General features: G+C 44.2%; 1 protein-coding gene across 2 annotated transcripts in view; it reads right to left on the bottom strand.

The window, feature by feature from the left end:
• The window catches only part of LOC113032039 (nuclear factor of activated T-cells, cytoplasmic 1-like), a 60655-nt gene that overhangs the window by 44371 nt on the left and 3121 nt on the right, over positions 1-13163 (bottom strand). For both annotated transcript variants that reach the window (XM_026184684.2, XM_026184685.2), the window contains exons 2-4: positions 10878-11976; positions 8822-8981; positions 168-370 (exon numbers count right to left, since the gene is read on the bottom strand). In XM_026184684.2, coding sequence (XP_026040469.1) covers positions 168-370; positions 8822-8981; positions 10878-11976 — 1462 coding nt within the window. The remainder of the gene's footprint in view (positions 1-167; positions 371-8821; positions 8982-10877; positions 11977-13163) is intronic.

The following is a 13163-nucleotide window of genomic DNA, read 5'->3' as shown; positions in this document are numbered from 1 at the left end:
AACTCAAATTTGAAGGCCTGTTTTGAAGTGAAAGCTCAAGAATATTTATCAATAAACATTCTCATCCTATAGAGACATAACAAAGAGAAAGGTGCAGAAAGAAAGGGATTGTGCACATTTCTGCTTGTGTTTTGAAGTTAATGGAAGAAAGCGTGGATAGCACTCACATAGCTCTCATGTTATTCTCAGGCAGCAGAGGGATCTCCAGAATTTTGGTGTTGGATTGCATGACTTCATGGCTGGCGGTGGAGACGGTTTTGCCCGTGATGCGGTGGACCTGGTAGAAGGCATGTGGTCGCAGGAGGCGGTCGTCTGCGGTCCCTATGAACAGCTGCAGGGTGAGCGGCTCGCTTTCCATGTAGCCATAAAGCTGGCAAGAGAACAAAGAGACCCAGGTAAGAGGCAACATCAGGTTTTAAGACCTCCATCTCAGGCAACCCCTCATTTAGGAAATCGAGACTGGACGCACATTAGCAACTGTTAAAGGAACCTTTATTGATAGCTTTGACCAGGCAGAAGAGCTGTGAACATGAGCTCTTTTTCATTGTTTGTTTTTTTCTGGTTGGATTGGAGGCTCTCTCTCAGTGGTCTGCTGTTCTTTTCTACATTCCTTTAGGAAGAGAAATCAAAAGATTTTTTATTGTTTCTGGGTGTTTGAGCAGGAAACACAGAGACAAAGACTGATAAAAGTTTCACAGCTGATACTTAAGGAGATGACTGGGAAAATGTTTCCAGTATAACGGAGGGCATCAAATAGATGAAATCAAAACTCAAACTCTTACTTAAACTGTTCAAAATAAATAAATAAACAGTACAAATCAATGGTTTTTCTGTGATGATTATCAACACACAGTTAGCTATTAAACTTATTAAAACTTTACGCCTGAATGCTCATGAAGCAGGGAGTGCAGACGTGCTCCAGCCCCCCCCTTTACCTTTGGGCAGTTATGAACATGCATTATGATTTCCATTAAAGAGCGCAGACTGTGTCCCACTGTGATGAAAGAGACTCCTGTATCAGAACCACCACTTCAAACAACTACCACTTCCTCTAGCAGCCTGCCATTAGCCGCTACTGCTTAGCTAATAAAAAGATCAAATCTTCAAAAAAAGGAAAAATAATCCATGCCTGTGCACACTGTTGAATTTGGGTTCAAATGTACTTCAAATATAAACTGTAACTGCCAATTTAAATTCAATGTCCCAGTATAATTTTCTGTCTGTGTCTAAAGTAACATCATTCGATCATTTAACCAAGTGTGTAATGGCTCAAAAACATCCAAATGCAGGGAATGTTTTAAATTCCAAGATGTGGTGAAGGGCAACTGATACTTTGTGAATGATTTCTGACCAGAATAATCCACTAACCAAGTTATTTCTAGCGTGGCCGAGTCTTAACACCAAAGACCTCCCAGGATATAGTTTCTCTTTGTAATGCAAATTGTTCCTATGGCTTAGAAATCTCTCCAAACCTAAACACTATCAAGAAGCCGCTGAATCCATCTGGTATACATAAAACCCCAAAAAGCCTAACTTCTGATCGGGTGGACCTCCACAGATCCACCCAGGTGGCTACTTGACCGCATGTGACGTTTACTGTGAGGGATCAGTTACTTAAGACCAAGGCTCAACAAGCCATGACCATCTGAAAAATCCCACAAATTGGTCAATTACTCCAGCGCACCGCTTCAGACCAATTTTGTTTGAGCTCCATCCGAGTGAAAACAGTGGTAACGTCAAATGGAATAAAAGACCCCTGTTGTTTATCTAACAGACTGAGTCATACAATGAAATGAAGACCACATGTAACCTATGACATAATCTGATTAATGGGTTTATAATTACCTTTGAGAGGGCAGGCAGGAATTGGGGGGGTGGGGGGTGGGGGGTGTAAAGAAGAGCAAGACTGGTATAAGACTGGAAAGTTATTCTGAACCTGATTGGGTGTCTGTGGAAATTAGTACCACAGTGTCATCGACACCTAAGGCCTTTGATTTGAGAGCAGATTTGTCTGGATACAGTATCAAAAGTCATTTGGTCTCATAATAACGACAAGGATTAAATGGCCTTGGTCGGCACTTGATGACAGCTCTGCTGGATGCAAGACAAGGCAGAGGATGTGCTCTTTGTGGTCTCTGTTACACAATTTTCATTATTAATTATCTTGAATAGGAATAGAATATGACCAGTCACGGGAATAGATTATATATCCATATGCTTCAATAACCTAAGCACCGGTGGTTATCTGGCTTGGTCTTTGATTCAGATATCGAGGGAGTGCGGAGGGAGTGGTAAGACTAAGGCTGTCATTCATCTCCAGTTCCAACCATCATATTTTTTCTCTTGAGCTCCCCATAGTGTCTCTAGCAGCTGTCTTGACCTGGAGCTAGTCACACATGCTAGTCATCAGTGAGTTAGGCCGAGGTCAGGAGCTTCTTGAAGTCTTGGCATCTCAAGGGACCACTTCATCTATAGAGTGATCTCACCGGCAGACGCTGTTCCCTTGTTATATTTTACTTATGGTGTCACCAGAAGTAATTATCCATAGCCACACATGCTACCAGTTACGGGCGCATTGAATCAGAGGAGGGCCACGGTGGAGCATGAGGTACAAATCTGAAACATCGGAGCGTTAAATTGCATGACGTTGCCTTGTGATTTAATAAAACGCTGGCAGTTGCACTACAAACCCGTGTCATCTGCGGCAATGGACTTCTTTGGATTTCTCTTTGACCTCCAAAACATTACCTCAGCCGCCACGTGGCGAGGGCCACAAAAGAAGCGGGAGGTAGAGGAGGTTCTCGCTCCTCTCATCCTGCTGTAGCGCACGGCAATGGCGGCGGCATCCTCGCTCAAAAGGAGGATGTGATTAATGAGGTCAGGTAGTCCTCGTGGTGACGCTGCTCTTCCCAGCAGCAAACGAAGGCAGCGTGATCCCCCCTGAGCGACCTCACTCAATTCCTTTACCATATGTGCTCCCCTGACCCTCTCGCTACAGTCTCCCCCCATCCCACTCCTTCACCTCTGCTAAACTCCTGCGATGCTCCCTCAACTGCACGCCACACGCACAGTGAAAAATTCACTTCTTCATTTTATTCTCAAAGTGGGAATTAAGACAGGGGGAGTCAAGACTGTGTAGACAGAACTTAAACACCTGCGACCTCAGCTTTGCATTTGTGTCTGACGCTGTCTGTGAGAGAGACACTAATTTTGACCAGATGAGCTTCTTCTTGCTGTAAAATATGGCCCATCGGGCTGAACGCTCACTACATGTTTATTTTGAGATCATTCACTGAAACCAGTCTTACATTGAGGCAGTTGTTCCCGGTGCCAGCTTTTGCCACTGTGTCAGCTTGTTGTATGAACCTATTTCTGAGAGCTGACGCTCAAGTAAAACATCGCGACCATGGCAGCTGAGGCATTAACTGCATAATAGTGTGCAGCTGTATTGTCTAGGTCAGTTGTGATGATAAATAGAGAAGAGGAGGGCACATTCTGGGTGCTCACCGCCATTCAGCTCCCATCTGCCTTTGGGTCTTCTCAGCTCCATCAGCAATACAGAAAGCTTTAGTCCTTGGGAGACAGCCCCAGTTTATTTCTTTTCTTTCTTCCCCCCCATTTTCTTATTTGCTTCACTCAATGAAAGTCACATGTGATCAAATAGCGACAGAGGGTGTTTTTATTCCAATAAATATAATGTATTTTTCACAGTGGATTTTATCCTTCAGCTTCTTTAGTAAAAGTGACATTCTTAATGCTGCTGCAACCATTCAAAGTGGGGATTTGAACATTTAAAGTTTAATAATGACTTGGTGGTAAATTAGATTTGTCTGGCCTGGCTAGAAATTGAGTGTGAATACACTTCACAGGCCCCGCAGTGAAGGCTGCCTTCTATCCCTCTGCGGTGATTTCATCACCGCCTGGAGAAATGTCATGACTCGTAGAAGTCCACGTGGCGCAGAGAATCGGGGGGGAGAGGGAGAAGACAACTGGAAGCAGCAGAGGAGGGGTTGAGGGGGGAGGAGAACTACAACAGCAGATGCAGGCTTTTTCCCATTATCACGCTCTCCTCTCTGTCAAGTGCTGACACACTCACACCAGCCAGCCTTTGCTGTACCCAATTAGACGTACACTCATCCACGCTGTCTCTCCTTCCAGACTTTACTCCATCGCCCCCCTGACCCTCTAATGTCTCCCGTGTCTCATATTGAATGCATAACGCAACATATGCAATCCTTTAATGTGCACTGTTTCCATGGCTTCACATGCTGCAACTTTTATAAGCAACCAAACAGCTATATCCTTTAAAGTTTTTATTTTCTTTACTAATACTTCGAGTATTGAGGGTGTAGCTTTGAGCACAGGCCCATGTCTAGACTACTAAAGGTCCAAATTTTATGTCAAATAACATTGTTTTAAATTTTGATTTTATCAGCCATTCATAAGACCCATCATTAAAGCCTACAGAAAATTTGTGCAGGATGAAGCATAGATCACTGCTATGCCCCTAAGTAGCCAGATTACCCACTCTTATCTTACCTCATAAATCTGCGGTTTGGTTGTCACCTCAAACCAGTGAAAACGATGTACACATAACCTCAACTTTTTCCACTTGTTATTAACTTGTAATTAGTGGCAGCCCAATACCAGTGTAAGGGAAACCCCGCAGATGGAGAACCACAATTTGAGAGTGGCATAAATGCCCTTTGGGCAGCAAATAATAGCCTTGACTAAGCTCTAACAGCACTACAGGGTACACCAATCCTTTTGAATATCAAACATAAGGCGGCGGTAGATTTAATGAGCAATTAGCAGCTACAGTATGGAGTGCTGTAGATCAGGGTGTTCTTCTTTCGAGACATTACGCAGCCAGCAAGGACCAGATCCCAAGGTGAAACCGCACATGCGAAAAACCCGAGCACGTGTTTGCTTAAGTCTTTCATGTCATCATGGCGGAAATATACTGCAAATTTGATGTGCATTACATAAAGTTGCAGAGGAAGAGAGATGAGTATTAAGTCACGCACACGTTAATAAGGATGATGGCCACATCCTGAAATTACACATGTGTGTTACTGCTTTAAACTTAATGAGAAAGTGCATGTATGTGTGTGGGGGGTGAAAGCCTTACAGGCCAGTGATTATCCTATATGAATTAGCCATAAGCAATTCTGCTCTGTGTGCTGCAGGACAGGTTTAATTCTTCACAGGTGTTGTTTGCTGTTACCAAGGGCCTGGCGGATGTCTGTTTTCCTGTCTGTGGTTGAACTTGAAAGCTGTTGCAACATCTTGATCTGAACTCATGTTAGATCGGTCACTCTATTGTTAATGAAAACTTTATAATTGCAGTTGTCTTTTTTAAATGGTCTGCTCAGTTAAAAGAAGAAACAAACAACCAAATAAATCAGTGTTGCGGTTATATTTTAAGTAAAGGTAGACCAGGTTGTTGGTTTTTCCTGAGCACGGCGTCAGACATTAAACACAGCTGTGGTAAAGCAAGGGGGAGAGTCTGGAAGAGTGTGAGAGGAACTGTTAGAGTACCCTAGATCCCCTTAATGGTGTTGTGGTCTGATGCAGTAAGTAAAGTGGAAAAGCAGCAGCGGGGGTCACAGAGTGGACCGGTGATGAGAGAGGGGGTTAAAAGGCTGGAGATGCAGAGGAGAGGAGGTAGGGTTGGTGTCTGACTTGAGAATAGATGACCTTGATTTGGAATGGAAATTGATGAGACGAGTTGGTGCAAATGGTGAAAGGCTAGGGAGTCATGGTAAGCCAGCGTTTTCATTGGCGTATGACTGGAGCAAAGACCTTCCATTCTCTGTGCAACCACCCATCACATAAACACCTTTGTGTGTCAAGGAAAAACAAGACAGCAGTAAATGTGCACATGAGCACCTTGGTTTCACTGTATATTAGCCACTCTCTACGGAGTACTTTGTCAGTGTGGAACCTGTGTATCCCTGTATGTTTTTCATCATCTTGCTGTTTTCTCTTTTCTTTTTTTTGGGTGGGGGGTTCATCCAGAACTGCTTTCCAACACACATGTCACGATTGCTCATAGCACGTGTGTCTGATCATCCATGACCTAAAAAAACAATAGAGTTGTAGATGGCTGGGTTTTAACCGAGGTAGGCCTGCTGGTGTGGATTTGGGAGATGGTTGAAGGATGAACGGTTCACAGGGAGTGACAGCCTCGGGCCCACCAGGGAGGCAGAGAGGCACCGGTGCATGGAAAGAGGAGGTGGCCTCTGATGGGTACTGACTCCCGTGCACCACTGTCATGCTTAGCCAACCTCAGGGCTACTCAGGTCCTAATCAGCAGGATACAGAGCATCTCTTGGGGCAGGCAAGCCAAGCCACAGCTGCCTGGTGACTCCCTCTGCCCCTTCTCTTTCCTTCTCTCCAGTCTCAAGAATCATGAAGAACACACACACACACACACACACACACACACACACACACACACACACACACACACACACACTGCCTTAGCTTCTTCCTACACTCGTGCCCTTGTGTCATTATTGACTCATTCTCCTTGACTGCACTTCACCCATCCAGTGCCTGCCACTCATTACCTCAGGGCACTGGGGACTACACCACGCGCCCTATCCTCCGAGATTGTAACAACACAATTTCTTCACATCACCACAACAAAGACAAAGGGAGTGCCTAGGAGTGAAAAAGTCAGGTTTTCAAAAAAACAAACAAAAAAAACACCACATTTTTCTTCTATCCTTTACCCTCCAGCATGTACACATGATTGCCTAATCCTCATAGATTCATCTTCCTGCCAACTGCCATGCTCGGAGTGGTTTCCACTGTTATGAAACCCTCAAGATATCCCAATTGACTGCACAGGCAATATCGGGGTCATAAATCACTCCTCACCAAGAAAAGAAAATGTGAGGTATGTGAGCAAGCAAGCAGGTGTGATGGAAAAGCATCTGTCATCGTATTTTCATATAATATTTGGTCAGGGCGCTCAGCGAGGGTTGGGAATATCCTCAGAATGTTGGCGCTAAATGGGCGATTTTAAATAACAGAATCAAATCATGAGCGTGAATATTGACAGGGCCACATGTAAAGACACTCAGGAGTGTTATTTATGAGTTCCTATTCGGCCCCCGAGAGAGAGAGCAAGTCAGAAATTGACGTGACCTAAAATCAAAACGAGCCTGAGTCTGCTGGGCCTCTTACTGTAGCACAGTGAACTGTGAGGGGTAAAGTGTTGATTCACCTGCATGTTGATATTCAAAGGCTTGTAAAGAAGGGGAATAATTACCTGTATTTACAGAAAAAACCTGCAGGTTGACAGGCGTCTTTATAACACAACTTTGGCCAACAGCTGTCAAATGCATTTGACATTGTGCAGACCAGGGTGTGCTGACAACATCTATTTACAAAATAGCTGCGGTGCTAACAACATTTAAAGCTAAGGATGGACCACCAATTAAACTTTATAGTTCCAGGAACTTTTTGTGTGTGTTTTTTTAGGCTTGCAGAGTCTAGCTGCATGGAAAGCAGGCTATCTGCCATCTAAAACCATTCAATCCCTTCTCTGACAGAGCCAGCAAATATTCATATAGTTAGTAGGATAGATACAGTTTAAATGCAAATAAGCTGCTTCAAAGACAAGTTTACCTTAAGGACATGCACACACGACTAAATCCCCACCTTGTGTAAACTGAGATGTCAGCACAGCGTGATGACAGCGGAGCTGAGAAAGGAGCTCTGTGCTGTGCCGCTGGTGAGACTGACGTGTGCTCCTTAAGTGTTTGCCAAATACAATAGCGAGGGGCGACGCTTCTCCTCCAGTCAGCATGCACTGCTGCTGGTCAGAGTGACTTATTACAGCAGCAGATTCACTGTCAGCTTTAGGGAACATTTAAAAACGCAGCATACAAGAAAATGCTGAGATATACCGCCTGCAGTGTGCAAGTGCTGCACAGCTGCTGTCAGAAGTTACAAGAAAGGCCTGCATTTTTTTAAGCTAGCTGACTAGTTAGACAAATTTAATTTTTATTTTTTTTTATCTCTGTGCATGTGGTTTGTGTGTAGAATAGAGTGACCTCATCTGTAATGCCATTTTATAATCTTTGGTTGTGTAATGACATATAAAATGATCTGTAAGTGCAGAAGCTCCATCCATCTGCTCTTCAAAGCAGCAAATGGGAGGTAAGAGAGCTCAAAAGCAGAGGGAAGTTAGCTAAAACAGCTTGATTCATATACTGAGTAAACTGGGGGGCCGTACCAGGGTTCACTGCCTGTGAATCTTGCAAATCCATTTTAGTAGTGGCTAGAGCTGAAAGTCATCATAATAGATCCATTTTAATCTTAACAGATAGAGGCACTGTGCTCAAATCACACTCATTATTCCAATATTTGGAATCTGATTTGCCAAAAACAGCATTAAAAGATTACTGTAGCTAATCATTTCTGGATGGTTTGAGCAGCAGTCGCATACAGTAGTTTGTATTTAAACACAGTCTAACCAACCAAATCTGATTTCGTCGAGAGAGAAAAAAAAAGAAAAGCAAACGAACATCAACGTTGTGACTAATGAAAGAAATGTCAGGGCTGTGTTGACTTTGCTCTGTGACTACATGCTGTCATAAAATAAGCAACAGCCAGACGTTCATGTCACCAGATTGGCGTTGGATAGAAAACTGCTGTTAATCAGCATGCACTTGTTACCTCTCATGCTGTAATGACAGCAAATTATTGCACAGTCTAAAACTACAAAGCTAACTTTGTCTCTGGGTAAATGCAAAAGTGCACAGCAGCAGCATTTGTTGTTTGAACATTAGTGCTGGCAGCATACCTGTACCACAGGGTGTCCTCCAGACAAGGCCTTCACGGCTCCTCGGCTGCCCTCAGTCTCATAATGGGCCCTGTGGTGGGACTTTGGCTGCACTTCTATCTGTAGGTTGTAAGGGCCGGAGCAGGATGGAAGCTGCCAGTCAAGTGCTGGCAAAGATGGGCTGTAATTACATGACACATTGATTGTTATTAGGTGAGAATAACACTATGTATCATTCCCACCTTTCAACAGGATAGTGAATTCACATTTACACGGTCCAAAGATTTTGCCTTTCTGGGCTAAAACCCCCAGTGTCTGGCTTTTTCTTTCCTGAAAGAACAGTGAGTTATACGTTTCCACTTTGCTTGGAACAAATAAATGAAGACATATGGCAAATGATTGTCTTTTTATGTACATTCTGTTTTCTCTATTTTGGTTTTCATCTAATTTGCCAAAGTATGAACTACCATATTTTTTTTTCCTCCAAGGATCCAGAAGTCTGAATCTAAACTAAACTTGCTTTAAATTAGCCTGAAATTGGGACACTTTGTTGTAATCCAACTGGCTTGAGCCCTCTCCATTTCATCATGGTCTCTAATCTAATCAATTGAAGTCATCCCCCGACTGCGTGTAATTCCTTGGGTCTGGGTAATAATTAGTGGCCCCCGCTTTCCCCCTTTGTTTTTTCTTTCTTTTTGTGAAAAATAAATGAGAGACAAATGTGCCCCGGTTAGAGCGCGGCATGTTTTGCATTATGGTGTGGCAGGTGGAAAAAGACGCAGCGAGTTAAGAAAGTGACAGTGGGAGGAAAGACAGTTCTGGGGCACAAAAACAAATCTCTCACTGCCTGGCAGTCAGGCAGCTTTTTTAACACACACACACACACACACATATGTATATGTATATATATATATATATGTATGTATATATAATTCAATTTTAAATTGATAACTGTAAAATTCTAAAATACAAAAAGCTGGTGTTGAAGACAATGGTGTTATGGAACAAGGTCAGCCACACACCTTGCCTGGGAGCATGATATCTCTTTCTCAGAGCTACAGCTGGCCTCCCTCAACATCATTGTTCTCCTGATGGGGAGTCAAAGCTTCCCATGTGAACACCGTGGAGATATCTAAACCAAAACAAACATGTGCAAGACAATATTTCTCTTTGCCGGATGCCTGGTAAACGCAAACCCCTGACCTGAAGAGTGGCTCGACTGAAACCAATCTCTGGCATCTTTGTGGAACTTGCGGGCTGTTTGTTGACCCAAAATGAACTGATTTCCCCCCGCAGGACTTTATCTGCCTATTCAGTGCATGACATCACTTTAGCTACACAGAGAAAAGATGGGCCGATGGCGCGACAAACCAGTGGAGCGCGCCGGCTGATTAACTCACAGGCTGCTTCCCCTTCAGCCAGCCCTGTCACCATTGCTTCCTGTTGCTCAGTATCTTAATCAAACACTTGATTTCCGACAGGAAAGTGTGTTATTGGCTTAAGGGGGGGGGGGGGAAATGCCACAAGGGAGCAAAAAGAAAAAAACCCCGCTTTGCTCAATTGACAAAAATCAATACTATTGTTCAGTGCAAGAGTCTATTTGTCTGAGTGTGTGCATGTGTGACTGTATTCGTTGTTATATTTGTGTGAGGGTTGCGATGGCAACGGCGGCACATGCATGCTGGGCAACTCCTCAATGTGAAATACGATTTATGAAATAGTTCTGATCTTCAAAGGGAACTCCTTTGGAAGTGAAGGGCATGTAAATTGGAATCTCTGCCTTTTGAAGATTGAAAACTAAAACCATCTTGTCCTCACAATAAATAAAAAACATTATAAATGTGGGGAAAAAGAGAACAATGGAGAAATGGAATTGATGAAATGTGATGAATTGTAATATGTAGAAAATCCTGACCCTCAGACCAAGCGTTAGGATCATAATTCTGTCTTAAGCAGAGACACATAGACAATTTTCTTTTGGCTAAATTGCTGGCTATTTCAATTTCTGAACATTTAGACTGTACTTGATAGAGAATTACTAAATTTATTTGAGACAGCAGGAGCTGGTTCAGCCTACCTGAGGTAAGGCTTGGGTTTAGACCAGGAGTATGGGTGCTGAGGCACATCCAGGAACCCCCCACAGTAGCTCTCCTTCTTGAGGGCCAGGCGGGAGGGGTAGTCCTCGTGGCAGAGCTCTCCATCAGGACCAAGCTCCTCGCCTCCAGGTTCCACCTTCAGACTCATGGAGGCTGAGTGGTCCAGCATCGTCTTCCGCGTCTTGACTGGGATTCCCTCCCCCATGTCTACCACCCCATCTGTGGTTAGAGCATTGATTGCAGCCACGATGGCAGAGTTGGTGTACTGGTTGGTGTTGGCAAGCCAGTTATCATCCGTAATGCTGACCCTGGGGGAGCCATGTGGAGAGGGTGTCGCTGACTGGTTGGGTGAGCAGGGCGTTTGATGGTAGGAGGTGCCGTTGAAGCTGTACTTTCTCTTCCCCATGCTACCACCGCTGCCTCCACCGCCTCCACCACCTCCACTGTAGGAAGGGGAGTTTGGTCTAGAGCCACGAGGTTGTGCCGGCCAGCCTTCCTCAGCCACGGCTCCAATTTGAGGGGAGGTGGATGGTGAATTGTGAGGGGACCCTGCGGGGCCACTGGCATGTGGGCATGACAGAAGCATGGATGATCCTCGGGGAGAAACACAGGGGGACTGCCAGGGGGAGTTCTGCGGGGAGTTGTCGTAGTTATAGAACCCTGACTCATAGGATGACGCCTCAGAGTTGCAGCTGCGTGACGAAATGCTGCTGGCAGGGCTGAGGCAGCTGGGATCACGGTACCCCTCTGCATTGGGGAGCGTCAGTGTGACAATGTTGACCCCCCGTTTGACAATGTGGTCCTCACTGCTGCTCTCTTCAACCTCATCCTCAGGGTACTGGCTGTAGGCAGTGATCTCAATGCGGGGGCTTTCCAGGGCTGGAGCACCATTGGGTCTCAAGCTGTGCGGCAGATAATAACCTGATGCTGCATGATTGTCACTGCTGTATCCCGTCTGGTGGCAAGAGGAAACTGAGATGACTGGACTGGACTGTAAGGTATGGTACTGAGTGGCCAGACAGGGGCTGCCCATACCCAGAGGAAGGGACAGGCTGACGTTTGGTGTGTAGCTGTATGCATCTGAAAAAATAAGAAGTATATTTAAGAAACAGAGAATCACAAATATGTGTTACTTTCCAGAGCAAAGTTCAGAATGTAAAAAAATGATATTCCCATACAACTAAATTGCATTTTTAAAACAAGCATAGCATTAGTTCTGGCAGGCCTTGGAGTGAAGCTCAGTGGTCTCAAAGCCAAACAGCCCATATCAGAGGATAGCTAAGTTAATTCCCATCTTATTGGGAAATCTCAAATAGAACATGTTATTTAAACTACCTCATCTTGCATAAAGTCGCAGCTGCCTGTGGAGTCACTTTGCAAAGCCACCTCTGCCTCAGCCCCTCCATTTCAGTCTATACAATCTAATTCTGATGTATTCATGCTCCCTCTCAGTTGTGTCTGTCCCTGCTGCTGTTGTCACTGTTGTTTCTCCCAGAGGTTTCTTCCTCTAAAGAGGGAGTTTTTTTTCCCCACTGTCGCCGAGTGCTTGCTCAAAGGAGTTTGTCTGATTGTTGGCATTTCTCTTTATTATTACAGAGTCTTTACTTTATGATATTAAAAGCTTTGAGGTGACTGTTGTTTTGATTTGGTGCTATACAAATAAAATTGAATTGAATTTGTCATGTTTTGCAATGTTAACCAGTCTTCTGAAATACCACAGGGATAAATGCAAAACTTCTTGGTAAAAAATAAACTGAGAAAACACGTTGAAGAAAAAAATTTATTTGTGAAACACACTATGACTAAACATAATTTTGGAGAACACTATAGCCTAACTGCGAGGGAATGTAATTTCTAGAACTGGTCACATTTAAGAACTCTGGTCACATTTAAGAACAATACCCCTACACAAATCTCTCCAGTATGTTTTTCAGATTCTGACTAGCCCACTTCTTTATAAACATCTGGAGAAGCTTAGCAATCATCTCAAAGCGGTTACTGTATGAGGCTGCTGTGTAGTCGCAAGTCGAGCAGCCACTCTGTTTGTTTGATCAGTTCATCTAAGGCTTTATTTGGCACACCCTGCTGTCATATGTACTCTACAGGAATTCCTCCAGCAGCACTGATGGATGCTTTATTTGATTGATTGCATCACTCACTGAGTGAATTAGGCCCTCCCCTGTGGAAAACTGACAGCACTCTCGCATCGCTCTGAGCATGTGATTAAGTCAAGGAGAGTTTGCTTTTGCGCTACACACAGATACACC

This window comes from Astatotilapia calliptera, chromosome 11, assembly GCF_964374335.1.
Source record: "Astatotilapia calliptera chromosome 11, fAstCal68.1, whole genome shotgun sequence".
Classification (NCBI taxonomy): domain Eukaryota; kingdom Metazoa; phylum Chordata; class Actinopteri; order Cichliformes; family Cichlidae; genus Astatotilapia; species Astatotilapia calliptera.
Note: the sequence above shows the minus strand (reverse complement) of the source record. Positions and strands in the feature narration are given on the sequence as shown.